Consider the following 26,309-nt stretch of genomic DNA (forward strand, 5'->3'; position numbering starts at 1 on the left):
TTCAGAAGCCCTCAAGTAACTCAGCTTAAATCCCATTGATTTCATTAAGACCTTTCCAAATCATTTAGGTACTTCTGAAGATGTTACCGAGTTTTTTTACTTCAAGTCAGGATGGGTCAAAAATCAAAAGATTAATTAGTACTGAATTGGAACTATTGGCTGATAACAACAGAGGAGAATTCACAGTGATGTATCTGATAATGGTAATCACAAAAGAGGAAACAATTGTTTTGAGAAATGCGTTTAATTATGCAATTGAATGCATTATTTATTTTATTTAAAATTAATTAGATTACAGTTACTAAATAACTTAGCTGTAATTTCAGTTAGCAAGATATAAATTCATCCACATTCAAGTCTAAATGGTCCTGAAATGTTTGATCCTGTTAATAGTTTCCAGAAATAAATTGTGAGCATAAGTGAAAAATTCTGAAGTATGTGACATAGAAATTCAGATAAATTATTCTTGAAAAGTTCATTCCTTTTAAGACATCACTCCAGAGGATATTTCTGAGTCTGTGTGATGTAGATTTCTTTGCTATGTCACTTTAGAAATTGGCTGCAGTGTAATATTTGCCTTTTTTTCCCCCATGTTCTTTTTCTTATTTGTCTTTGGTGGGGATCTTGCAAATTATTAGAGGTTGCTTTTGCATCATGAGGATCATGAGAATAGTTGAATGTAATTTAGGAAATAATTACAAAATGTGACTACAGCTAGCTCTTAACTTCTGTGACCTCCCTCTCTAGTCTCTGGAAAGAACTGGACTCCTCTAGGGCAAAGTTAAATGTGAGAGCTAAATGTAGATACTCAGATTATCCACTTCAGGAAACTGCATTTCTGCACTGAACAGAAGGTGGGCCTGTGGAGACCAACCTCCCAAGGCTGATGTTGGTCTTTCTTAGTATTTTCTTCTTTCTCAGAGTATTATTGGTTTCCACAGCAGTACATCATATCAGTATTGCACATGAACATTGTTGCAAGTCATATGTATAAAATCTTTTGGACAGTAGCCTTTGCTTTTAAATTAGAGGATGCATCTTTTGTATAAAATTTATTTCTTTAACATTGAAGGAGTGCATCTGGCCCAACAAATCTACTCTGGAGAATTTTATATCTCAGCCAAAATTTATATTCCCCAGAAACGTTGTAATGGCACTATTTGATTTCTGCTGATTCTGGTAACCTCCTCTGTACAGATACACAACTAAGCAACTAAGCACCTCCCAGTCGCTCGCTAACTCCACCCCTGATGGGATGGGGGAGAGAATCAGAAGAGTAAAAGTAAGAAAACCCCTAGGTTGAGATAAAGACAATTTATTAAGTAAAACAAAAATTGTGCACATGAGCAAAGCAGAACAAGGGTTTCATTCACCGCTTCCCATGGGCAGGCAGGTGTTCAACCATCGCCAGGAAAGCCGGGCTCCAGCACATAGAACAGTTACTTGGGAAGAAAAACAACATCACTCCAAACACCCCTCCCCCACTTCCTCCTTTTTCCTCCAGCTTTTTATACTGAGCATCATGTCATATGGTGTGGAATGTCCCTTTGGTCCGTTGGGGTCAGCTGTCCCAGCTGTGTCCCCTCCCAGCTGCTTGTGCGGCCCCAGCCCACGTGCTGGGCTCGGGGGGTGTGAAGAGCAAAAAGGCCTTGGCTCTGTGCAAGTGCTGCTCAGCAGTAACTAAAACATCCCTGTGTTATCAATACTGTTGCCAGCACAAATCCAAAACACAGCCCCATCTAATTACTATTAAGAAAATGAAGTCTGTCCCAGCCAAAACCAGCACACCTATTTAACCTAATGTAGCATTGAGTGTTCACTAGGAGAATGCTTGAGCTGTAAGCCAAATCCCTGACATTCTGATGGCATAATTGTATTCCAAACTATACCAGTGTAAGACTTCATTTGCTGCTACTAGCTGTCAGGTTTGCCACACTTAACTGTGTATTCCCATCTATGTTAGTGAAAAACATAGACATTTGAGGAAATAAAGCCTCTGAAGTCCTATGTGTACAAGACCTCAAAATACATGATAGTCAAATGCTTTCGCTAAGGGCAAATGAGCATCTCGCTTGAGTTAGTATTCAAGGGAAGGGCAAAGAATCAATTTGGTGCTGAATGCATTTCTTTCCTTATATATTGTCTTTCAGTTGCTGTACTACACCTCCTGTCAGGTAGCAATGAAGTCTCTGAGCTGTCTGTGTGCAACAAGAGGCTGCTTGCAGAGCAAGGTTTCAGTCGTGTAGTTGACAGCAGACAGTGAGAAACGAGGCTTGGGACAGAGCGGGGCACTGCTCAGTGGGAACTAAGAGCCTGCACATTTGTTGCTTCCAGTGGCAGGATTGAGATATTGGTCTGCTGATTTGAATCATGGGACCACTTGTAGAGTAGATTTGTTCTCCGTGTGAGATGGAGGAAGAATTGAGTCCTTTGTAAGAGGCTGAGAGAAATTCTTTAGTACAGAAACTAGACAATCTGGAGATTGCTCGGTGCTTTATGTAGGCACGGTTTTGGGGAACCCTCTCTGCTGAAGAAGACAGCTGTACTAAAGGCATAATTGTGCTCTCAAAGTCTAGTTTTGTTCTCTTTGTTTTGCGATGTGGAATATTCCTGCTGAAGTCAATGGTGTAGATTAGGAAGAAACAGATAAATTACACCTTGAGTTAAAATGAAGTAAGAAGAGAATCTGAATACATATGAACATTGTAAAAAACATTCAGTAATTATAGATATACATACTATAGTTTTAAATAATGCTTTATTTTCAAAACTGTTTGTTTTTTGTTGTGGTTTTGTTTTGTTTGTTTGTTTGTTTTTAATTTTCAAAAGGGTGCACATTATCCTACCAAAAAATGCACAACAGTAGTATCAGACATGGGAAGGAAATGACAAGAAGATTTAGAGGGGTTTATCCCTCAAACAGGATTTATAGATCCAGGCATTGCCTCCTTATCTAATGTAGGAACTGGTTTTACAAGGATACTGTGAAATAGAATAGATATACATGCCCTAACAAATAACAACCTTGATTTGCTAATTTTGTAAATGTTGTATTTTTATTTCCTCTGCGTGATTTGTCTCTATTGAACAAGGTGTTGCAGCAAACATTGAAAATCTTGATATTCAGGTTGATTGTTTGCTGGTAGGAACATATTGTCCTGGTCTGGTAAAACAATTTTACATAGCTAGCAGTTGGATGGGGACCCATTCATTCCAGAGCTCAGGAGAAAAACATCATATTGTGGTTTTGCTTAGTTAAATTTGAAGTATGCAGCTAATATATAATTTCCTGGCACTTTCCCGTCATTTTTGATGGTTACAGAGAAAGAAAAATTCTCTCTCCTATTGAATTTTTGAATAAATAAAATACCTCCATGGTGAGTTGGATAATTCATTCTGAATTATAGTGCTCAAATAATGTCAGTCTAGATCAGTTTTCTAGAATTACAGACTTAATATTTTACCTGTATAGAGCTGATATATAACCAATCAACTGAATTATCAAGATAAGAAAAGGTAGAATTTTTTCTCTTTCAGAAGGCATAGGAATGCCACTGTTCATTTTATTGGAGTTACTGTTTCTGAATGAATTATTTTCAGTTGTTAGTATCAGTATCTAGTAAGAGGATTTCTTATGTCATGGTATGTACCTAGGTGTTTTTTATGAAGTCAATTGCCTCTCACTAAACATTTTTATTTCAAAAGGTCATAGCTAATGTGTCTCATTGTATTGAAAATATTAACTTGAGAAAAACAGTTCCCCAACAGATATATTTCAAGATCTGAAAATGTGACATTTTTTAAAAAAAGTTATTTGAATCTTAAGATTTTGTTTGGGTACTGCGTGTTTATTACACGTGCTGTTAGTATCTGTGTATAATGTAAACCTGATCTTACAGGGTCTCAAAATTTACTTTGCCTTATAGTTATTACTCTATGCCTCTCATCCTCGTCTATATATCTTTTGATTTTCAGATATCTTCCCAAAATGTATTGAGAATCCAGCATTAACTTTTAATTCTGTGCTATGTGGGTGAAATCTCACCTTGCTTATTTTCTGATTCACAAACCTTAGTCGCATTTCCCCTATCCAATTTCTAGGTTTTCATGTATCTGACACTTCACAGAAGTAACTGCAGACGTTAGTATCTTGTGTGTCTTTCTAAAGACAGTAGAGTACAGTACTTAGTGCATTATCTTCTGCATGACAGCAGCCTAGATAAACCCCAAACTATGTGAACCACAACAGTGAAATAACATCAGTACAGGAAAGTATTGTGATGATGTAGAAGTGCCATGACAACTGTTCCACTGGCTTTCCTCCCAGTTGCTGGTTAGGGAGTATCATTGGGGCTTCCTTGTGCTTTTGCCATTCCCAGTTAATTTAGTAAATTCTAGGTGTCTTCCCTGACACAAAAAAAAAAAAATGGGCATTTTGGATGAACAGAACAACTACCACTGAATCCAGGCTTGCTTTCTTTCAATCCTGGGTGACAGGTCAGTATTGGAAGTGGAGGTATTTCAGTCGCTTGGCATGTTACATAGGCTTAGTTTTCTTTATTGTCTGCATAACCCCCTAAAATAGCTGTTTTGTATCACCTAGTTTTCCATCATTTTCCATAATTTCTTTTCCTCCTATCAGAAAGGCATTATTCATCATATAAAAGTCAAAAGTTCTCGTTTTTGGAAAGTGTCTTGAACTGTTTTCTTCTTTGTTGCTGCTAGAGATAAAGTCAGAGGAGAGCCAGTCTTCAGACAGAATTTGAGTAGGACCTGTTCTTTACTCTACAGTTTTAATTGAGCCTTAAATGGGTGCCGTGACTTTAAGAAGTAGTGACATTTCAGTATTTTCAGTTACATTCTTTGAGAATTATTCGATTCCATGACTTTTAACACTAAATTTATTTGAAATCTCTCCATATATGCATGGCTTTTGGAAAATTAACGGAGGTTTTAAACAGGTGTTGTTTGCAAATCATTGTGAAATCAAAGTTTAAGAAACTGCTGTTCCCAAGTCACCTCCTCAGCTGAGAATGTGGTGACTCGACTCTTAGCTCTTAGGATGTTTCAGTGTAACTTTAGCTGCAAAAGACAGGGCTGTAACTTGCAATAGCTATCACTAACAAACTTTCCACCATTTGTGTTGTGTTTTAAATCTAGACCATATTAAATGCGAAGAGCTTCATCCTCTGATAAAGAGATGTCTTAATAGCAACCATTTCAGATGCAAGGACAAGCATGAGATTTACAAAGTACAAATTGACAGCCCAGAATGCCTTTATGCTTTTTAAAATGAATCCTTTTGGAACATATTTTCAAAGATCTATGGCAATGGTGTTGGCAGCTTAGGAGAGGCATAATAGTCATTTTTGAATGTCTGCTCCAAAAGCATCAGAAGTCCATGTTTCCCATAACATGACTCTAAAGACACTGAAGATTTATCCCTGAGTACGAAGAAACTTAGATGATTTGGTTTTGTCCATAAAACTGGAGATTTTCCAAGGTGATGCCAAAAGAGGCAAATCTATTTATATAATACATATTGAGGAGGGTTCATAATGGATTTAAATGAAAATGTAAGTTACGCTTCATCAAGTTGATGTAATTTCCAGAAAGACAAAGCCTTAGCAGTGAACACAGTCAACAAGAGTCATGGAAGGAAAAGACATTTTATTGCTTTCTTCTCTTTTCTGTTGGTTGTTCTCCTGACACATCTGGGCTCTGTGATATAAAGAACATTTACATCACTTCAGGGTTGCGTAACTTTCCAGCACTACTTAGGACAGCTCTGAATTTGTTCAAGTGGTGGCTCAGACAGACCCCCTCTCTATTCCAAATTCTGTTGAGATATTTACATTTTTTCCATATATAAAATCAATAAATATTTTTTGTCCAAATATTGGATATCTGAATTGGTTGAATCTAAACCCCATGAAGGGTAAAGAGCGATCTGAAAATTGTTCTTGTATTACTTTGATGGACATTCCTCTAGAATCTAAGTCTGAATTGCAGACAAATAGTAGTATTCTATAGTTATATTTTGTCATTCATTATTACTGAAAGGATACTCTCACAGCTTCAGTAGAGGAAAAAATTTTACCTGGCCCTGCCTTCTTTTAGTTTCTCCAAATTTAATAGATGATATTTCAGTTGAATTAATATTTCACGAGTTTACTTCACACTGAGTACAAGTAACCACACTCATTATGGCTGTAATAATTTTAGGTTTTTCCTTGTTGATGGATGGCTATTATGTCATTGAATTCAGTTATTTGCAGGTTCTGTTTTCCGTGAATTTGTTTCTTGACTGCTGGATAATTTTTCATGGTTGCATAGTGCAGCAAGCTGCACAGCTAATGCTGTGCAAGGTGGCATATTAGTGTTATGGATGGAGTTATGGGAAAGAGGATGTGATTTGATTGCTTAACACAAATCGCATGAGTTCTGAATACTTAGGAGTTGTTCTGCAGCGTGTCTGGTGTACAGCCTCCGAGCATGAACCTGTCTTTGATGTTTCCAAATGATGGATAACATTCAAACTATGGGAAATACAGATGTATATGTAGGGATCCTATATGTTATTAAATGTGTATCATGCTGTTTCAGTTAATTTTTTTCCGTTGTTAATGCTTACTAGCAAGAATGTATTTGCCAAGATAATGTCAGTGAAAACATCTATAAGCAAGACCATAGGAACCCAGAAATGTCTTATTGGTCTAGTTTCATAAAACTCAGTTCTGTGAGCTGTAAGTATGCTTAGAGCATGGATTACAAATTAGTCTTTTCAGGGTTTCTTTTGTGGATAACGCAAACACTTTGTGAAATGAAAACTCAGTAGGCATGTACTCCCTTGCTGTGCTGTGAAGTTCTTCATTTTTAGAACTAAGGAAAAAGAATCTTCTCCACCATCCTTCCACTGCTGCAGATGTAATGGTTCAGCTTGTTTTGAGTGACAAAGCAAATTCAAAAACCCCCATCCTTTTCCAAATCATTTCAGTGTGGGCTTATCAATTTCTGAGTCCTATCATTTGTCTCCAGTAGTGACAGATTAAAACCACAAATGTTCAATGGGAATTTTCTGCCTTTTTTTTTTTTTCATTCAGAGATAATTTACGTAAGTAGAAGATATAACAAGGATAGTAAATTAAGTGTGTCTATGTGTATATAAATAAAACCGGTTTGATACTCATTTGCCAGCATTTTGGCTCAGCTGCAGCAGTGAGTATCATAACCGTTTCAAAATTGATTAGACAATTTAACTTGAAATTTAACTCTGGATATGGCAGAGAGAGATAAGCCTGTGAATAGGAGCATAAAACATTAATCTTGCAGTTCTCCAGCTGATCTCAGTAAAGCTGGCGTGTTGTATTTATTCTTTGGCTTTGAAGAAATTTAAAGTCTTATGCTTCTAGTGTGACCTATGTACACGAGTGGTCTTTGACTTCTTACTACGCAGATCAAGAGTCACTGGGCCCCTTTGCTTGTTCTAGAAGTGAACTGGGTTTGGTTAAAACAGAGGTGTTTCTGCAGCACACGGGGATGACAAGCCTGTTTTTTTTTTTGGCAGAGGAGACTAGGCTTGTTTAACTACTATGAGTTACTGCCCAAAAGAGACTCGAAAGCAGCGCTTCCCTCCAGTCCCGCAGTGGCTTCTGGTGTTGAAGCAACATAAATGTGCAAAATGAAGTAACAATTTTAGTTGGAAGCTGATCTATTTTAATTCAACATTAAGCAGTTCAGAGCAACGTTTCCTATGCTACTTTGATTTTCAGCTTTTGTCTGTATTGTGATGCTTCAAAGAAAGATCAGCTTAGCTTCAGTGAAGCAGCAAAATGACAAATGTGCAAGCAGCCAGTTCTAAGGCTTTCTCTGCCTATTTTCACATCCATAACAGTAGTAACTCTCTTTCAGCTGGAGTTTTGGACTGGTTTAGGGTGACTATATGCTGGATTTGAGTAAGTTCAGCTGCTATTTCTGCTTTTACTAGACATCGTATTTATTGATGTTGTTCAGTTCTTTACATTGATTTTGATATAAAGAATAAGTGGTTTGAAGTAGACTTGCTTTCTAGTATGAAAAGCAATTAAAAATATTCACCAAAGCCCAGGTGAAGGAAAGGCAAGGTACAAGTGTGTTACCTTTTTAGTCATTTATGTCTGCCAGGTTTTCTTATCTCCATGACACCTATGTTTCACTTATCACACACGTGACGTCACTAGTTTTAACTAGTGGGTCGGCTTCTAAGCAGTTTTTTGTAGCAGCCAGCATTTTAAAGTGCTTTGGTTGGCAATATTATCAGACCCTAGTTGAACCCCCACTTTAAAAGTAGATAGTAGTATTTTCGTAAACACCTGACTTTTGAGTTTGGTTTGAAGTTACCCTTCTGCTATAGAAAATTCTGCCCATTCCTTCTTTTTTGTCTTTTAAGTATGTAACTATCTATTATGGTAGTTGTAATGCTATTCTAATACTGATAAACTCTAAGGGAAATATTCCACATTATGCAGTTGTTATATATTACCAGACTGGTTAGGATATTCTAACTGTCCTCCTTCTTCATTTATTTTTGATTAATTACAGTACAGTGATATTCAGCAATGTATCTCACATTTATATGTCATATTCAAGTACGTCTCAGGACAGAATGCTGTTCCTAACACTGAAAGCACTGGTTTCTGCAGGATCCAGATTTTAAGTTAGAGCTCATGCTTTGCAAGAGAATGCTGTTTCAAAATTTCTTGTTGGTCTGCATGCTGGGGTGTTTGCTGCGCGGGCAAAGCTGGTCTAATACTTGCATGTCTGGTTCCTTGGATCAGTCAAATCTCAAAAAACAAGAGCACGCTTTTCATGCTCTATCCTTTTTCTCCTCATTCCCATGCAATGCTACAACAATTGCTATTAAAAAATCACCATTTACCAATGCTCAGTGAGTCACTGTCCTCTGTATTAATACTATATATCACTATCAGGTTCCTATTACTTCCTGTCAATGGATTTTGGCATTCAGGACTACACAAATATGTATCAAAATATAAGTACGCATTACAAATATCACAGACATTATATATTCTAAATAGAAAGAAAAGTGGAGTATTGCTTGTTGGTGATTATTATGAGGTATTTTACTATCTTATTTCATATTCTGTTCATACTCTGTATTTCAAAATCTGTTTGGTTTTTTTTTTTTTTCCTCTTTCAAAAAGCTTAAAAGATTTTGGAGAAGTGTTTATTTTGGATTATGTTCCATCAGGAAGAAAAGATAGCTTAACACTCAGTAATGCAAATGGTTTCTTTTCCTGACATATTAAAAATGTTGCTAAAAATTACCTGGAGATTTTCTGCTAGACATTTATTTAAACTATTCAGTTCTTAAGCAAAGAAAGTAAAAGGATCAGCAGTGCAGACATCTGAAGATGTATGCCAGACGTTATTTCCAATAATGGAAACGAGGCGTGGTGGTGGAGTTGCTCTTTACGTGAGAGAGCAACTACAATGTATTGAGTATTGTCCAGGCATGGATGAGGGGCAAGCTGAGAGTGAAAATTAAGGGGTGGGCTGGCAGGGGTGATACTGTTGTGGGTGTCTATTATACACTACCAGATCAGGGTGAGGAAGTTGATGAGGCCTTCTGCAGACAGCTGAGAGCAGCCTCACAGTCACAGGCCTTGGTTGTTGTGGTGGATTTTAACTCCCCTCATGTTTGCTGGAAGGACCATTCAGCCAGCCAGCCACAGTCCAGGAGATTCCTCCAGTGCATTGATGATAACTTTCTGATGCGAAGGGTGGAGGAGCCGACTAGAAGAGGTGCACTGCTGGACCTCATCCTCACTAACAAGGAGGGTCTGGTTGAAGTGGTAAAGGTCGAGGACTGCCTTGGTTGCAGCGACCATGAAATTGTGGAGTTCAGGATCTCCTGTGGCAGGAACAGAACTGCTAGCAGAATTGCAACCCTGGACTTCAGCAGGGCAAACTTTGGCCTTTTCAAGCAATTGCTGGGGGAAATCCCATGGGCAAGGCTGCTTGAAGGTAAAGTTGGTTAGTGTTCGGGGACTGTTTCTATCGGGCACAAGATCAGAGCATCCTGACACGTAGGAAGTCAAGGAAGGGAGCCAGGAGACCTGCGTGGTTAAACAGGGAGCTGCTGGGTAAGCTCAAGTAGAAGAGGAAAGTTTATAGATCATGGAAGGAGGGGCTGGCCACTTGGGAGGAATATAAGGCTGTTGTCAGAGGGTGTAGGGAGGCAACTAGGAAAGCTAAGGCCTCCTTAGAATTAAACCTGGTGAGAGAAGCCAAGGACAACAGGAAGAGCTTTCTCAAAGACGTGGCAGATAAAACTAACACCAGAGGCAATGTAGGCCCACTGATGAATGAGGCGGGTGCCCTGGTGACAGAAGATACAGAGAAGGCAGAATTACTGAATGCCTTCTTTGTCTCTGTCTACTCTGCCGGAGGCTGTCCTGGGGAGCCCTGTACCCCTGAGACCCCAGAGGAAGTCAGGAAAATGAAGGAGTTTGCCTTGGTTGATGAGGACTGGGTTAGGGAGCAGTTAGGCAATCTGGACATTCGTAAATCCATGGGTCTGGATGGGATGCATCCGCAGGTGCTGAGGGACCTGGCTGAGGTCATTGCTGGACCACTCTCCATCATCTTTGCCAAGTCTTGGGAAATGGGAGAGGTGCCTGAGGACTGGAGGAAAGCAAATGTCACTCCAGTCTTCAAAAAGGGCAGGAAGGAGGACCTGGATAACTATAGACTGGTCAGCCTCATCTCCATCCCTGGGAAAGTAATGGAACGACTTATCCTTGGTGCCATCTCAAGGCATATCAGGGATAAGAGGGTCATTAGGGGCAGTCAGCATGGCTTCACCAAGGGGAAGTCATGCTTGACCAACCTCATTGACTTTTATGAGGACATAATGAGGTGGATAGATGATGAAAGAACAGTGGATGTGGTCTACCTTGACTTCAGTAAAGCCTTTGACACAGTCTCCCACAGCATCGTCACAGCTAAACTGAGGGAGTGCAGTCTGGACGATTGGGTAGTGAGGTGAACTGCAAACTGGCTGAAGGGAAGAAGCCAGAGAGTTGTGGTCAATGGTGCGGAGTCTAGTTGGAGGCCAGTATCTAGTGGAGTGCCTCAGGGGTCAGTACTGGTGCCGATATTATTCAATATATTCATCAACAATTTGGACAAGGGAATTGAGTGTACTATCAGCAAGTTTGCTGATGACACCAAGCTGGGAGGAGTGGCTGACATGCCAGAAGGCTGTGCTGCCATCCAGAGGCCTGGACAGGCTGGAGAGTTGGGTGGGGAAAAATTTAATGAAATATAACAAGGGAAAGTGTAGAGTCCTGCATCTGGACAGGAACAACCCCAGGTTCCAGTATAAGTTGGGGAATGACCTATTAGAGAGCATTGTAGGGGAAAGGGACCTGGGGGTCCTGGTGGACAACAGGATGACCATGAGCCAGCACTGTGCCCAGGAAGGCCAATGGCATCCTGGAGTGTATTAGAAGGGAAGTGGTTAGTAGGTTGAGAGAGGTTCTCATGCCCCTCTACTCTGCCCTGGTGAGACCACATCTGGTATATTGTGTCCAGTTCTGGGCCCCTCAGTTCCAGAAGGACAGGGAACTGCTGGAGAGAGCCCAGCACAGGGCAACAAAGATGATTAAGGGAGTGGAGCACCTCCCTTATGAGGAAAGTCTGAGGGAGCTTGGTCTCTTTAGCTTGGAGAAGAGGAGGCTGAGGGGTGACCTTGTTAATGTTTACAGATATATAAAGGGTGAGTGTCATGAGGATGGAACCAGGCTTTTCTCAGTGACAACCAATGGTAGGACAAGGGGTAATGGGTTCAAATTGGAACACAAGAGGTTCCACTTAAATTTGAGAAGAAACTTCTTCTCAGTAAGGGTAACAGAACACTGGAACAGGCTGCCCAGTGGGGTTGTGGAGTCTCCTACTCTGGAGACATTCAAATCCCACCTGGACACATTCCTGTGTAGCCTCATCTATGTGTTCCTGCTCCAGCAGGGGAATTGGACTAGATGATCTTTTGAGGTCCCTTCCAATCCCTAACATTCTGTGATTCTGTGAATTACAGAAAACAGTACCCATTTACAGAAGTACTTTTGCTCTTTAACTGTCATCAGTGTACTCCAAAATCTTCTTCCATCTCTGTTACTTTCTGTCAGTGGTCATTACTGCTTTGCCTGTCTCCTGAAGCTTAAACTATTTTGGCTGTTTGTAACACAGCTTGGGCCCATAGTTATGGAGTAGAGAAGCAAAGAAGTTGCACATTAATGTATTGTAGATATATATGGCTTGGATTTCCTGACTGCATGTCTATTCAGGTCTTCATTTAGTTATTCAGTGCGCCAGGATCCAAGTCCATCCTGCTCTCCAGGAGGTCAGAGAACCTCAGCAGCTTCGCTCCATCTTCTTTCTGCTTAAACACAGATCCTTGCTCCTGGAAGAGCAATAACGTGTAGCTTTTTCAGTGTACCTGATAGAGCTTTCAGACATTTTAAAAATAAAATACGCTTACAAAAGAAGGTAAAGCCATTTTCTCCCTGCTGGCTTCTTGAAATCTCCTGTTGGAAAAAGCACTTACCATGTATTTCGTATGAACAGAAAGTTTTCATTAATGACTGGTATTTCTGAGTCTATTGCAGGCAGTGCAGCTGTTGAAAATGTCATTGTGGATGGCACAAACAGGATACAATTCTGAGCAAGACAATGCACCATCTCACTTTGATATTGGTTGAAAAGGAAAAAAAGAGCAATAGGATGCTTAAAAAACAGACAAGTTGTTGGATGTTCTTGAAGTCATCAATAAATTAATTTATTCAGAATGTTAGCTGCATATCTGTGGATTTTGCAGGCTCTGTGACTGCATTTCACATATCCATGGCAATTTTGAGCAATCAGTCCAGCCTTAATATTCCTGCATAGAGCGTTGATATAATTCTTTGATAATGTATGTCAGTAGGTGTAAAGGTGTGTAATGCTTTCCAAGTCAAACTATTATTAATGACTAGACTCACGTTCTGTGTTCATTACTTTAGAAGTTATGATAGAAGTATATAAATGCTATCTTCCTCTATAATTAGATGTAGCTAAAATAATTCTGACAATGTGTTCCCTGACATCTCTGCATGGGCTTCCAGTCTTCCTCACCTGGACAGAATTTGGGAGTTTTCCTCTCTTTCTTGCACAGACACAAGGCTGAATTTTCTCCGTTGTTTCTTTCTATTCTTATCTATGTTTGATTTCTTTTTTTAATGCCCTGTTTCTTTTCGCCTTCTCTTACACCATCTTCTCTATTTTTTCCTTTTTATCCACTCATTTTCTTGTCTTTCTGCTTTTTTTTTTATTGTTTGTTTGCTTTTGACTTGTGTCTTGTAGTGCAAGATCACCTAACATTTCTGAGTTTTAGTGTTCACAGAATGCTTTACTACAAGGTTGCCTTGGGAACTAAGGGAAGACCTAATCTTAGAACCTGTGATGCTTTTGGGGGTCACAGTGATTTGTTCATGCACTTAGAGAAATTGGAAAAAACTCCCCAGAAAACAGCAAGGTCTCAACTGGGCAAATAGAATAGAGAGAATAAGAACCAGAAAATGAAATTGGTGTGTATGTCCCTTTTACTGTGGCTCAACAAATGATCATTGTTAATTGTTTCATTGTGAAGGAGAGTGTTTTATATATGTGTATACATTTGTGTATATACATGCACAATCTATAAACTTTGGAGAGATTGGTTTTACTTTGTGCTTGAAAAACAGTTTTAGGTTGAATATGGTTTCTGTTTTTATTTATTTCATTGACAGGTATGGATAGAGCCATTATATGAACTGTGGATGTTGCTGGCATCTTAACTAAACACTGTAGCACCAGATAGCTTCAGATGTTTCTTTTTCTCAAACTGCAGCTGCACACACGTTGTGGTCCTAACCAGTATGTGCAGCCTGCTCAGATGTTGTTGCTGCTTATTCACATGAGGACTTTCAACCCCTTCCAGTATTTCCCGTCACTGAAACTGAGACTTGCATAATTGTACCTCATAGCTGCTTCCGAGTGCCACTCATGAGACTTTGTGAAAGGTTGTTCAGAGATGTCAATGTATTGGAGAAAACAGATATCTAATAGGTCTTTAACCAAATGAATCATGTTTATTTTTTATGCAGGGAATAAATCACAAGACAGTGGCATCGCAGAGATGGAGGAACTTCCAGTCCCACACAACATCAAAATAAGTAACATCACATGTGATTCCTTCAAGATTTCTTGGGAGATGGATTCTAAATCCAAGGACCGCATTACTCATTACTTCATTGATCTCAACAAGAAAGAAAACAAGAACTCCAACAAATTTAAACACAAGGTAATTTTCACTTAAAAATCAAAGTGGAAATAGTTGATTTTAAATAGATGAATCTCAGTGTTTTATTAACCTTTCAAAATGGGAAACAGGTATTGGACAGCCAGCAAAGATGGGCTTTTGATAATCTGCTTGTCTATTTTTTACTTGGAATATCTTCTCCATCTCTAGCCTATATATGTGTACACACAAATACATGTGTCTAATAGAGAACTGAACATTACCTTTTCTTATTTCATTTGAAACTTAAACAATTTTGGAACCTGTACAATTTATTGCATGACAGGCTTTTTTTATTCCTGACTGCATCTTAGTAATTATTTAAACGATTTATGTATTCTGTGCCTGTCCTCATTCAGTGACAGACTCATGAAAGCAACACATGTCATTTCAACAGAAGAGTCACAAATTCTAATGCACTTCTAGGAAGGCTTCCAGCAATTTTAGTTTGCAGCATTCAGCACTGTGACCTGAATATTCATCTGGCCTCTTTCCTCAAGCCACTGATGCAGGGACATACTGAATGCATTGCAGAATCTGTAGTTATTAAATCCAGCAAAATTTGCTTTGATCTTAGAATAGCTGAAATACTGAGATGTCTAGAGAAATATGGAATGAGATAAAAGATTTAAAAGCACAATCATCTGCAAATTTAAAAAATAATGATGCTGGCAATATCTCTAAAATATAAGGTTTGCCAAGGCACAAATAACTATGCAGGCAAATATAAAAGCTCTAATTCTGCCAACGCCTAAATTACTATTAGTTTATAAACCAGTGGGATAACTAGGGAATATTTCCACTGATTTCTCTGAGTCATTTTAATGTGAGAATATTTTTCCTGTGACTGCTGTTAAAAGCATATGTATAATTTTCACCTTTCCTTATTTGACTTTTTTGCTTTTGATCTGGTTGGAAGTAATGTGTTCATTAAGTGTAAGGAAAATCACTTACTGCTGCTTTAAATCAAGAATTTTACACGTTTGGCCATGACGTTGCAGTTGCTAGGAACCAGCATGCAAAACACTACCAAATTTAATGCTATAATAGCCATTTATTGTGACACGTTTTTAATTGTGGTAGCAAATAAAATAGGGCATGCGGGTGTTTTTTCTTATTGCTATGACTTTTGGACTGGCAGTCTTTGAATTTGAATCGCTATTTTATACCGCAGGAATAAATATACCTTCTAATATAAACGCTTACTTGGATGGAATATTTTTAATTTCTTCGATTTTATTAATCTACTCGGGTTTTTTCATTTGTGTGCAAACTGATCTAAAGTTGTAAAATTTGTTTTTGTAAAAGATAGAGCTACCATAGCAGATTGAACACTATATTCACTTCAAAATTTGCATCACGGTGATTACGTGTGTTAAAATGGAGGGGAAAAGAAAGGATATTGGTAGTGTAATAAAGATAAGTCATTAGATTTCTTTTGGTTTGGTTTGGTTTTGATTTTGTTTTGTGTTTTTTTTTCCTCAGCAATTCTCTAGCTTTTTACTGTGATTAAGGCTTTAGTCAAAGGAGAGAGGTAATTAGTTTTGTAAGAACAGGAGACTAAAGGCTTTCAATTAAAATGATGAATAAGTTGGATGTCTTGTCAGAATTAACTTAAAATTTGTTGTATTAGTGACTCTAGTAAAGCTTTTTTGGTTTTTGTTTTGTTTTGTTTCCACTTCCCCCAGCCAAAATGATGAAAATCCTTACAGCAGAGTGGGTGAGAGGCAGTTCTGTTCACAAGTATCTGTGCCAGCACACGTATGTGTTTGTGTCTTTAGTACTAAGTGATTCTCAGCACACTTTCTAGAATAAGCTTTTGTTGAGAAATTAAAAATCGATCCAATTCAAAATGTGCCATAACAAGGATCCTTCATCTCTACAATATTAATTGCAGGAGTTTCATAGCTGAACTCAGCAGCAGACCCACTGGGTAGGGCGCCCATAACCTGGCAGATGCAGCATCAGGGACTAAACGCTCCCAGAATCTGGAGGGAACTGAATCAGTCCCCACCCCTTCATAACAGCCTTCATAACAAAGCTGCTGTGTGAAGGAAATCACTGCCCCTTCTCCTAGATGAGCTTTTTAGAAAGAAAAGAGCAGGCCCCACCACTTAGTTATAAAGAGGAGCATTGGCACTTACTCTCAGGAGTCATCCAGCAGTCAGGCTGTGGAAGGGGACAGGCATTTTCAGGGAAAAATATCATCCTTACTTAGCATACGGGTAAGGTAAATCACTATCTGCAAGACCCCATCTCTCTCACAGGTGATAAGCCCAGATGACCAGCTTAAACTGTTTTCTAACTTGTAGAGAGTTAAAGTCTCAGTTTTCTCACATGGCTGTGAGCAAGTGACTGTGGATACAGACACAGCCTGATAGATGCTGTGCTCCAGGAAAGGGGGCTGTTTCTTCCCTCGCGTACCCAGGAGAGCACATGTGAATGATTCATCCTTTTGATACTTTTTCTGTTCTCTAATATAAAAAATATATACAGCATATTTAGGGTACATACAGTTTTATTATTTATGGCTATTGCCATAATATCTGTGAAGGATGAGTTTTGTATTTGTAGTAGAATGTAAAGACTAGAATTCTAATAAGACTTTGTCCTTTTCTCAATGTGATTTGCACATACCTACCTGCTTTTTCAAGATATGAAAGTATGATTTTTCCCATGCAGTGGGAAATGAGGCTCAGATATTTAGCAAAACTAGGATGTGCTGAGTTCCCACAGCACAGACCTGGGAAAGGGAAGGATAAGATGAAACGGGAGAAAGCTGAAAATTGAAAGCTGCTGCATTGTCAGTGAAAAGGGATTGCAAAGTAGGCAGCTCTTCCCAAAACGGAGAGAGGGAGTGTGACCCGTATACCTTGCTGCTTAGTTTTTCAGTGCTTACAGGTCTTTCTTGGAAATTATTGCCGTCTAGTTACCTTTAGTGTTGCCTGTTGGCTGCCGGTGACGGGGCAGCCATCTGCCACTGCAGAATCCCGGCTGGCATATAACCTCCTTTGCACTGCTTTGGGGGGTCAGCCAGGAATAAGCTGAGCAGAACAGAGGTGAAAGAAATGGAGAATCCCCAATGAAATTTCTACTTGGATATTTGAACATTTTTTACTGAGGTCAATGCTTCAACCTTAAAAAAAACCCCACAAGTGTTTGCTTAGAAAAGGAACAACAGATTAGAGTTATGAAAAGCATCATATCTGCCCCTCCTCCCAAGCTGTGCAGGAGATGAACCCCTGTATTTAATGTGGTTTCAGGTAGTCTGTTACTTTTTGGTACAGTTAGAAGAATTTCCTGATCCACAGCTGGAAGGTAAGGTTTGATGCATGCGGGCAATGAGGCTTTTAATGATAGATGAAAACTGACAACATTAATGGGGGCAAAAACCACCACCGGGTTGTGGGCACAGAGACCTGGCCCGGGTAGAGGCAATTTTTGCCACAGCCGAAGAAAAGATGACAGGAAGAGTAATGACTGTAAGTGTAGCAGCTGCTGACTGCTTTAGCACTGGCAGATTCGGTCCAGTGGGATGCCTTTGCAATATAGCTCCAGAGTGGCAGCTTTAAATGTCATCTGAGGTTTCTTTTCTTTTTCCTTGTAATTTTTCTCTGTCTTTTATATATTATTTATATATATATATTATTTATTTCAGAGTGCACAACTGAGCCCCTTACAGGCCCCGTTATTTGGTTTAAATGAGAATTGGCAAAAAAGAAATCATGGCAACAAAATCTTACCCCTGATTATCACTCAATCACATTTACTGTAATATCACAAGCTGCTAATTTTACAGCTTCTTTATGCAGAAACCGAACAATATTTTTTGCTGATGGAAAACGATAAAAGAAAGATATTTTTCCCTAATAGAAGACAAGCAAAAAATACAAAAATCTTTCAGGTCTTGCTTACAGATCTTGTACAGAAAATATCTCTTTCTTGTTTCTTTTTTCCTTAAGGGACTACTGTGCTAGTATTGATAGGTGGATGACTATGGATTAGTATTTATATGTGGACAGCTATGGATGTTATCTAAAATGCCCACTTCTCACATGACAGCCATCTTACAGTTCTATAATTACTGATAAATATTCAAGAATAAATACCTCTCTCAATCTATCACAACTCCTTGCGTACACCATGCAGAGAATAATTCAACTCCATTCTTTCACACACAGTTCTAGCATGAACTGTCCAGTTCGTCATTTTTTTCTTCCCCTTAGTGGTCTCTGCTGCAGTCTTTGGCACTAAAGAAATCAGGTATTTGAACAACAACAAGCAGCTGTTCTTCTTTGCTGCACTGTAGTGCTATATGTGTGAAGAGTAAAACAGAGTATCTGAAATGGTGGTGGGATGGGTAGCTCAAGTTGCAATGACAAGCACAAGCCATCTAGCTGTATGTTTGGCTTGTTCTGGAGTTTCCTTTTCATAAGGTTATTTTGATATATGTAAAACACTCAAAGTTACTTTTCAATGCATTTCTTTTTCTCTTTTGAAGTTTGGTTTGGAAGATACTAACAGCAATATAGGTGGGCTGATTGATGGCAGCAGGAATTTTGTTTGGTTACACTGACTGAAAGAAAACAATGGCAATGAGAGCACAAGAAGCTTTTAAAATAAGATATCCTTGTGCTCCTTAGTGTGGGCTTCTCTGCATACTAAAGTGCAGATGGCCCTAGTCTGAAGCATATATTTGAGCTATGTATAATAGTATCTATCTACAGCCCCTTGGAACCAATAATATGCTCATACATGCAAGTTATCACCGTAGCTCTCAGAGCAGCCCTTATAGACCATTGCCCTTGGCCACTCTGTTAACTTTGCCGCACCAGTGGACTGTGAAAATTAACTGAGGTTTGCAGAGAAAAGACAGGGATTGGGGATTACATTGCAAAAATGAGGAAGGAAGGGGTGGTGGATTGGGTTTGGTTGCACTGCTAACTTGTGTGTGGTTTTGTCTTTTTGTTTCCATCAGGATGTACCCACTAAATTGGTGGCCAAAGCTGTTCCTTTGCCTATGACAGTCCGCGGGCACTGGTTCTTGAGCCCAAGAACAGAATACACAGTAGCGGTGCAGACAGCGTCAAAGCAAGTTGATGGCGATTATGTTGTTTCTGAGTGGAGTGAAATCATCGAGTTTTGCACAGCAGGTAATATTGCTGAGGAAACGTGCACCACAGAATGCATGCAATTAACAGTAGTTTGCTGCATGAGTGGGTTAGCCGTCTACCAGTGCCAGCGAGGCTGGTAGGGTTATAGAAGTCACACCTGGAAATGGGAATTCTTACTTTAGGCTTCATATGTGCTCAGGTTTGGTGCATTAATGGGGGCAGGGGGTAGGAGAGAGGCGGGCAGGCAGGCGGCTGCAGTGCCCCTGTGTTCCTCGATAGCTTGGCTGCCCCAAAGACCTGTGTCTGGCACCATTGCTTGTCCCAGGCTAGGAAAGGAGACTGGTGAACCAAAGTGGAGCAGGGCCACTTGTGTGCCTGCTGCTGGTTACTAGTACCTGTGGAGAAAAGACAGAATGGCAGCTCCATAGCAGACAGCTTTCTTAAGATATTCTGCTGCCCTCCCTTCTCTGCATGCTGCAAAGCCTGAACATCACCAACACCCTGTCCTGGGGATCAGTTTAGCACATCACTGATTTATAAATCTCTTCCTTTGGATCTTCCTCACCTGGTGCCAATGTACTTGCCTGTGTGAAAGTTGAGAGCTGAAACGATCTCTCTATGAATTCTGTGTTGCTTGAGAAGCCATTTAGGCTGGGTTCTAAGCGAGCTTTTCTAGTTATGTGAATTGGTATTGGCTCACAACCAAGGACATTGTAGCAGACAGTTTATCAAATAACAGAAGTCAGAGAGGGCAGTTCTCAGCTCCTCTGCAGTCCCAAATACAAGGAAACCAGCTCTAACACGTGAAATCCAGAGCTTGCAGAGCATTTGTGGGGAAAGGAGAGGGGAGACTCAAAGGTGCATCTTCCTGCCATTTGTTTTTTGCCACTGTTAGAAACTTGTCCTGGTCTATATAATTTCCGTATAGCTGCTGCATGATGTCATGTATGTTACTAAAGCTCTGATCCCAATTTTAAGTCTGCACATCTGTGTAGCTTTTGGACAGTATTGTGGTTTTTCCTGCCCCTCATACTAGCAGATTGTCTTTTCTTTCTAGATTATTCAAAAGTTCACCTAACACAGCTATTGGAAAAAGCTGAAGTGATTGCCGGCCGTATGCTTAAACTGTCTGTTTTTTATCGGAATCAGCACAAAGAATACTTTGATTACATCAGGTAAGAAAGTAAACAGATGCAAAATTTTTGGCAAGTCAAGGGAGTAAGGAAAATAAGCAAATGGAGGCAGCTGTGCTAAAGCTGGAGCAGAGTGTCTGTGTACTTTATTGCCAGTTCAGAAGCAGGGCAAAAAGAAATTATAACTAATTTATTCCACCTTGCTTAACTTAGCACTTCTGTTCAGTCATAAGTTTGTGTTTTGAAGCAGAAACTGAAGTATTTACAGAATCACCAGCCTGATTGAAGTTTCTGTTATCAGAACAGTGTGTTTAGTAGCCAAATACTTCTATTGTACTAAGAAATTCAGAGTGAGATGTCTAATAGCAGACGCGCACAACTGCGTGCACAGGAACTGGGGTTCTGCAATCTGAATGTTAATTTACAGATCACGTGGGGAGGGAGAGGGGGTGATGTTTATATAATTTTACAACACTGTGCTTCAGCTGAAATGAATAAATGAGATAGCTGTGGGTAGGTTCCTTATTCGTGTTGGAGACTCAGTGTGCCTTTGCACATGGAACCAGAAGCATCATTACAACAGAAAAGAAGACTTTTCAGTAGGAGTCAGAGCTCACATACTGAGCAGCAGCAGCCAGCACACAGAGGTAACCTTCCACATCAGAAGGACACGGATGAGAGGTAAGCAGTGTGTGTACATCTGTTGCAGCACTGTGGCAGAAGGGTGGCAGCACTGACTGTGCTTTTTTTAATATGTATGGAGCAACGGGGCTGCTGCTGTGCCACATAGTTCTAGTTTTGTGTGCATGTCACACTAGTACCTCTCTAGAACTAAAAGTTTTTTAAAACTGATGAAGAAAAAAAAATACTAGAGGGAATCTGACTCCAAAGAGCACCCCCCCCTCACCCTTGGAAACATTCCCACACTGCAGTCATAAGTATGTGCTTGATTCCAGGCATGTCTTGTATATTCCAAAGCAAGGGGTTTGCTCTTTGTTTTAGAAGAATTTTATTGCACCTAGCTGCAAAAGTGAATGAAGGCAGAGAATGAATTGCAGTTGTTGAGACTCTTGGAGAACCTCATAAATCTCTGCTGCCATCCTGGACTGGATACCACAAAAGACTTATGCCTGTGGTGGTTCTGAGTCTCATATTGCTTTGTTTTCAGCTGTGGAATCATAGTGCACCTGCCTTTGTGTTCATAGATCTTTGAAAATTGCCACTGTGATGCATTTATAGCTTTGGATTGGGCCTAGTTCTGCCAAAAATGACTCTAATTGACTGCAGCATAACTTTTCCCCTCCCTCCTGTTATGTTCTTTCTTGGTTTGATACAGAGACTAATTTGTTTTCCCTTCTCTTAGTGAGTTACAGAGACAAAAAAGCTGTGTTTTGGCAGGTCGGTACGAAGCTAGAATATCATCTGTAACTGTCTGATGGTTACCTTTTCTTCTCAGAAATACACTCATATGATCACAGGGGCGAGTCCTTCCACATTACACCTTTCTGAATGTTATGTTAAAAACCTTAACCACATGCTTCCTTTTATGAAAAATTCCTTGTCATGCCATGCCTGCAACTGGCCTTTGTGGTGTCATAACTAGGAAAAAAGCTCAGAAAAGCATATAGGGTAGCTCTGGTAGCACCGGCGAATAAGGAACTGTCACGGTGCTAAAGCAGCAACCCCTAAATGTAGGATTTGACGTGTGAGCTTGTAAGTGGCGTTCATGTCACTCTGCCGCTTACCTCGTCTGGGAGAGCCATAAAGCAGAAGTGTGATGTATAATTAGCCTAATTGGCCACTGGATGTCAGTATCTTGCCACAGAAATGGAATTGCAAGATATCTGGCTGTTCAGGTTGCACAGTGGTGATTCAAGCTAATTATTTTTTCTACCTAGTAATCACTTCAGTCATAATATACCAGTTGTATCCCCACACCCCAAGCAATGTCTTGTGAAATAGGGCTTGAGACAATCACTATGTAGTATTTGAATGGCCCAGGAAACTCTTGAAATTTATCTTAGAGTCAAATTAAGATGCACTGCTGAGGAGATTAGAAACCACGTAAAAATGACAGAGATATTACTGAGTTGATTAGAGCTGGTTTGTATGTAATACATTGAACTTGTTTGCTTTGACTGTTCCTTCCCTCTCTAACCAAGTAAAACCTTCTCCCAGCCAGCACCATTTTACCTGGAGCTGTTGCAAGTTAAAAGGAGAAAGGGAAGAGTTTTCCTAAAGCAAGAGGGGGGTGTAAGGCTCTCCAGCCCCACAGCCTCGTGCATTTTTAATCTCTCAATGTGTACAAAGACATTTTCTAAGGGTGCCTAGTAAATCTGGTGTTTTGCAGGACTTACAAAAGGGGATGTTTCCCTTTCTGGTATCCCATGGTTGCAGGTGCAGAGAGAGCCAAAGCTGTCACTACAGCACTTCCAGAGAGGTGTGAGGCACAAGTTCTGGAGAAGATCCTGCTAGACATAAACTCTCGAGTGCTGAGGAGGATTAGATGGGTTGTTTTGGACTGTTCTCCTAAATTTAACAGCCTAATGTTGCTGAATGCAGTTTGAGATCTAGGGGGTTAAAATTTCACTTGTTATACTGAATGTTTCTTTTCACTGGAACCAAACTGAGCTCAACTGGAAGGAAAAAAAGGCCAGGCTTGTACATTTTTTTTTCCCTTTAGGACTAGTGACTGCAGAAGCTGGATCCCAACCAAAGTGGAAACTAACCAAATTACTCAGTACTCTCTGCCCAGCTCTGCTATGGTTGAACTCAGCAGTAGACAAATTAGACCTGAAATTATCATTTTGGGGAAAAAAAACCTGGCACACAGTACATTCCTTCCTATAAATTGTCTGAAAAACATTGTTCAGAAATAACTTTCACTGGCAGTTTTCTACATTAAATATACACTGCCTCTGCTAAAAATCCACATTAACAAAGCGTATATTCAGCATATTGAGACTGGTTTGCAATTTTCGAAATGTGATTAAATTAAAATGTGTTTATAGTCAGAATTGTAGTGTAAGGCTGAACAAATCAGCTAATTAAAGATATGGGTGGTTTGGGGGCTTTTGTTTGTTGGTGCTATTCTTTGCCTGCCTTTAATACCCAAACAGCTGACAGAGAAGCCAGACTGGAAAAGCAGATTTTCCCCTTGAGCAGGCGAGGTATTCTACCTCTTTCTGACTCTGCTGTCACTTGATTTTCTTGACACTAACCGGTTTTCAGTTTAACAGTTTTCCTTTGTGTCCCTTCAGTACTGTTACCAAACATCAGGATGTCCTAACTTTCCACTTTCTCTTTAGCATGAGTTACAAAATAAACAATACCAGTCATTCATTTGTAGAGAGCACCATGGGAATGCTATGCAGCCCTCTGTTAAGGATAACAGTGGCAGCCATGGCTCTCCGATCAGCGGGAAGCTGGAAGGCATCTTCTTCAGCTGCAACACTGAGTTCAACACCGGGAAGCCACCGCAAGATTCACCTTACGGAAGATACAGGTTTGAGATTGCAGCTGAAAAACTCTTCAACCCAAATACTAACTTGTACTTTGGAGACTTCTACTGCATGTACACAGCCTACCACTACGTCATTCTCGTCATCGCCCCTGTTGGATCACCAGGAGACGAATTCTGTAAGCAGCGCCTTCCTCAACTAAACATAAAAGATAATAAATTTCTGACCTGCGATGAAGAAGACGGCGTCATGGTTTACCATCATGCCCAGGATGTTATTTTGGAAGTAATTTACACTGATCCTGTGGATCTCTCCCTCGGCACAGTTGCGGAAATTACTGGTCACCAACTGATGAGCTTGTCTACTGCCAATGCAAAGAAAGATCCCAGCTGCAAGACCTGCAATATCAGTGTTGGACGTTAAAACCTCCCCCGTTACTTAGGAGCCTTCAAACCTCTGTTGCCCATTTCCATAGTCAGCCGTTTTTGTCAGAAGCATGCACATGTCGCTCTCACCAAAAGCAAACATGAGTCTTCAAAATCTCCGATAGCGTTTTTAGTATTTCTTCTTTCCCTCTTTCCCTTCTGTTCCCCTGATGCTTTAAATGATTAGAAGTCCTGGATTTCTTTCTGGCAACCATTTATACCTAGATGCTGCAACAATTGTTTTCTGTTTCTTGCCAAACATAACAAAATCCTATATAAACTGCTTTAGCAAAAGAAAAAAATAATGGCTTATAAATGGTGTTTAAATATGCATTCATTTTAACTACTGAACAAGTACCGGGATAACTCCAAACAGCATGAAAGGTTGTAATTGCAGCATGAGTTAAATTTCAAAGCCTAGAAATGTCAGCACTTCCAACGTGTTGTTTGACAGTGTTATTTATGTTATTTATATTAGCTAACTGAAAACAGAAACTGTGTCTCGACATAATAAATATAATAGAAAAATATTTTATTTGTACTGTTGTATAAAATATTATACAATCATATAGAATATATAGATTACATTTTAATATCAATTGTATACATATGTCATGAAATCATTTTCCCTTATCAAAGATGTAGTTTGTAAACTTCAAATAGCTCTGTATCTGTTCCTGTTGCTCTAGATGACTTTAATTAAAACAGATTTACGAAGGAGACAATTTCTGATTCATAAAAGTTACAAATTATTGAGTCGGTACACTGGAACAACAAACCTCTGAGAAATAAAAAATCCCTTTTTTAGTGGTCATACTTTTTCGTCCAAACTACTTGAAAATGTGTACATCTTCAAAATCATGCCAAGCCATTACACACAATATAAATACATATATATTTGATACATAATAGGCTTTATAAAATGAAATCTTCTTAACAAGATAGAAAACAGGTTGCTTATACTATGTGGTCAATACAAAATTGACAGTTAAAGCAAAACACTAAACATGATTCAAGTGCCTTTTTTTTTTTCAGATTCATTTCTATTACAAAAAACCACTCATAACCCTTCTGTTAATAGTCCACTTTTCACACAAATGGTCTATCACAAATAGTGAAAAAATCTTAATATTACAAAGTGTGGTGCTCTGAAAGTTAAGAAAGATGCATAATTCCAATGGAAAAATAACTTCTTTTAAATAATCTTTTTTCTTTTAATAAACAAGAAGTCTAAGGTTCCTCATCAGATAACTGTGACACTCAATTATATACCATGTACTTTATCTATCCAAAATATCTTAGCATAATGCAATAATCTAGTCTTGTTTATATATATATATATATATATGTGGCAATTTATTACACAAGAAATACTTGGACATTTTACAAAGTGCATGCGTCTAAACAAGCTTTGGTAGTTAGAAAAGTAAATGTTACAGCATCAGGCAAAATAAAGTGCGAAGTTTAATACAGAAATCAAAATTAGCATGTAATAATTGATCTATTTACTGAATTTTAAGTACCGCAAGCCAGGTCCTGTGAACCATTGTGAAAAGGACAGCAGCCAATATGTTTGTTTTATTTCTTCTCAGTAAACCGTAATTGTTTCATTTTGCCACTTTCTCTTATTTCTTAAAACAAAAAAACAAATAAAAACCCCAAAACCAAGCCAGCACAATTTCTCCACTTGGCAGTCACGTTCTGCCCTTCCTTCCTGTTTGCATAGGCAGCTTCACCTTGCTCTGCTCTCAGAATTTTACACCAAGTCCTGCCGCTGGTTCTTTGTATCTTTCTTT

The 26,309-nt window shown here is 39.3% G+C and overlaps 1 protein-coding gene across 4 annotated transcripts in view; it reads left to right on the top strand.

Moving 5' to 3' along the window:
* The window catches only part of PHYHIPL (phytanoyl-CoA 2-hydroxylase interacting protein like), a 62,497-nt gene extending 36,374 nt beyond the window's left edge, over nucleotides 1-26,123 (top strand). For all 4 annotated transcript variants that reach the window (XM_021282911.2, XM_005498142.4, XM_065067818.1 and 1 more), the window contains exons 2-5: nucleotides 14,187-14,383; nucleotides 19,359-19,533; nucleotides 20,552-20,669; nucleotides 23,977-26,123. In XM_021282911.2, the coding sequence (XP_021138586.1) occupies nucleotides 14,219-14,383; nucleotides 19,359-19,533; nucleotides 20,552-20,669; nucleotides 23,977-24,511 (993 nt within the window). In that variant the 5' untranslated portion in view covers nucleotides 14,187-14,218 and the 3' untranslated portion in view covers nucleotides 24,512-26,123. The remainder of the gene's footprint in view (nucleotides 1-14,186; nucleotides 14,384-19,358; nucleotides 19,534-20,551; nucleotides 20,670-23,976) is intronic.
* The last annotated feature ends 186 nt before the right edge of the window (nucleotides 26,124-26,309 follow it).

Source organism: Columba livia, chromosome 6 (genome assembly GCF_036013475.1).
Source record: "Columba livia isolate bColLiv1 breed racing homer chromosome 6, bColLiv1.pat.W.v2, whole genome shotgun sequence".
Lineage (NCBI taxonomy): Eukaryota > Metazoa > Chordata > Aves > Columbiformes > Columbidae > Columba > Columba livia.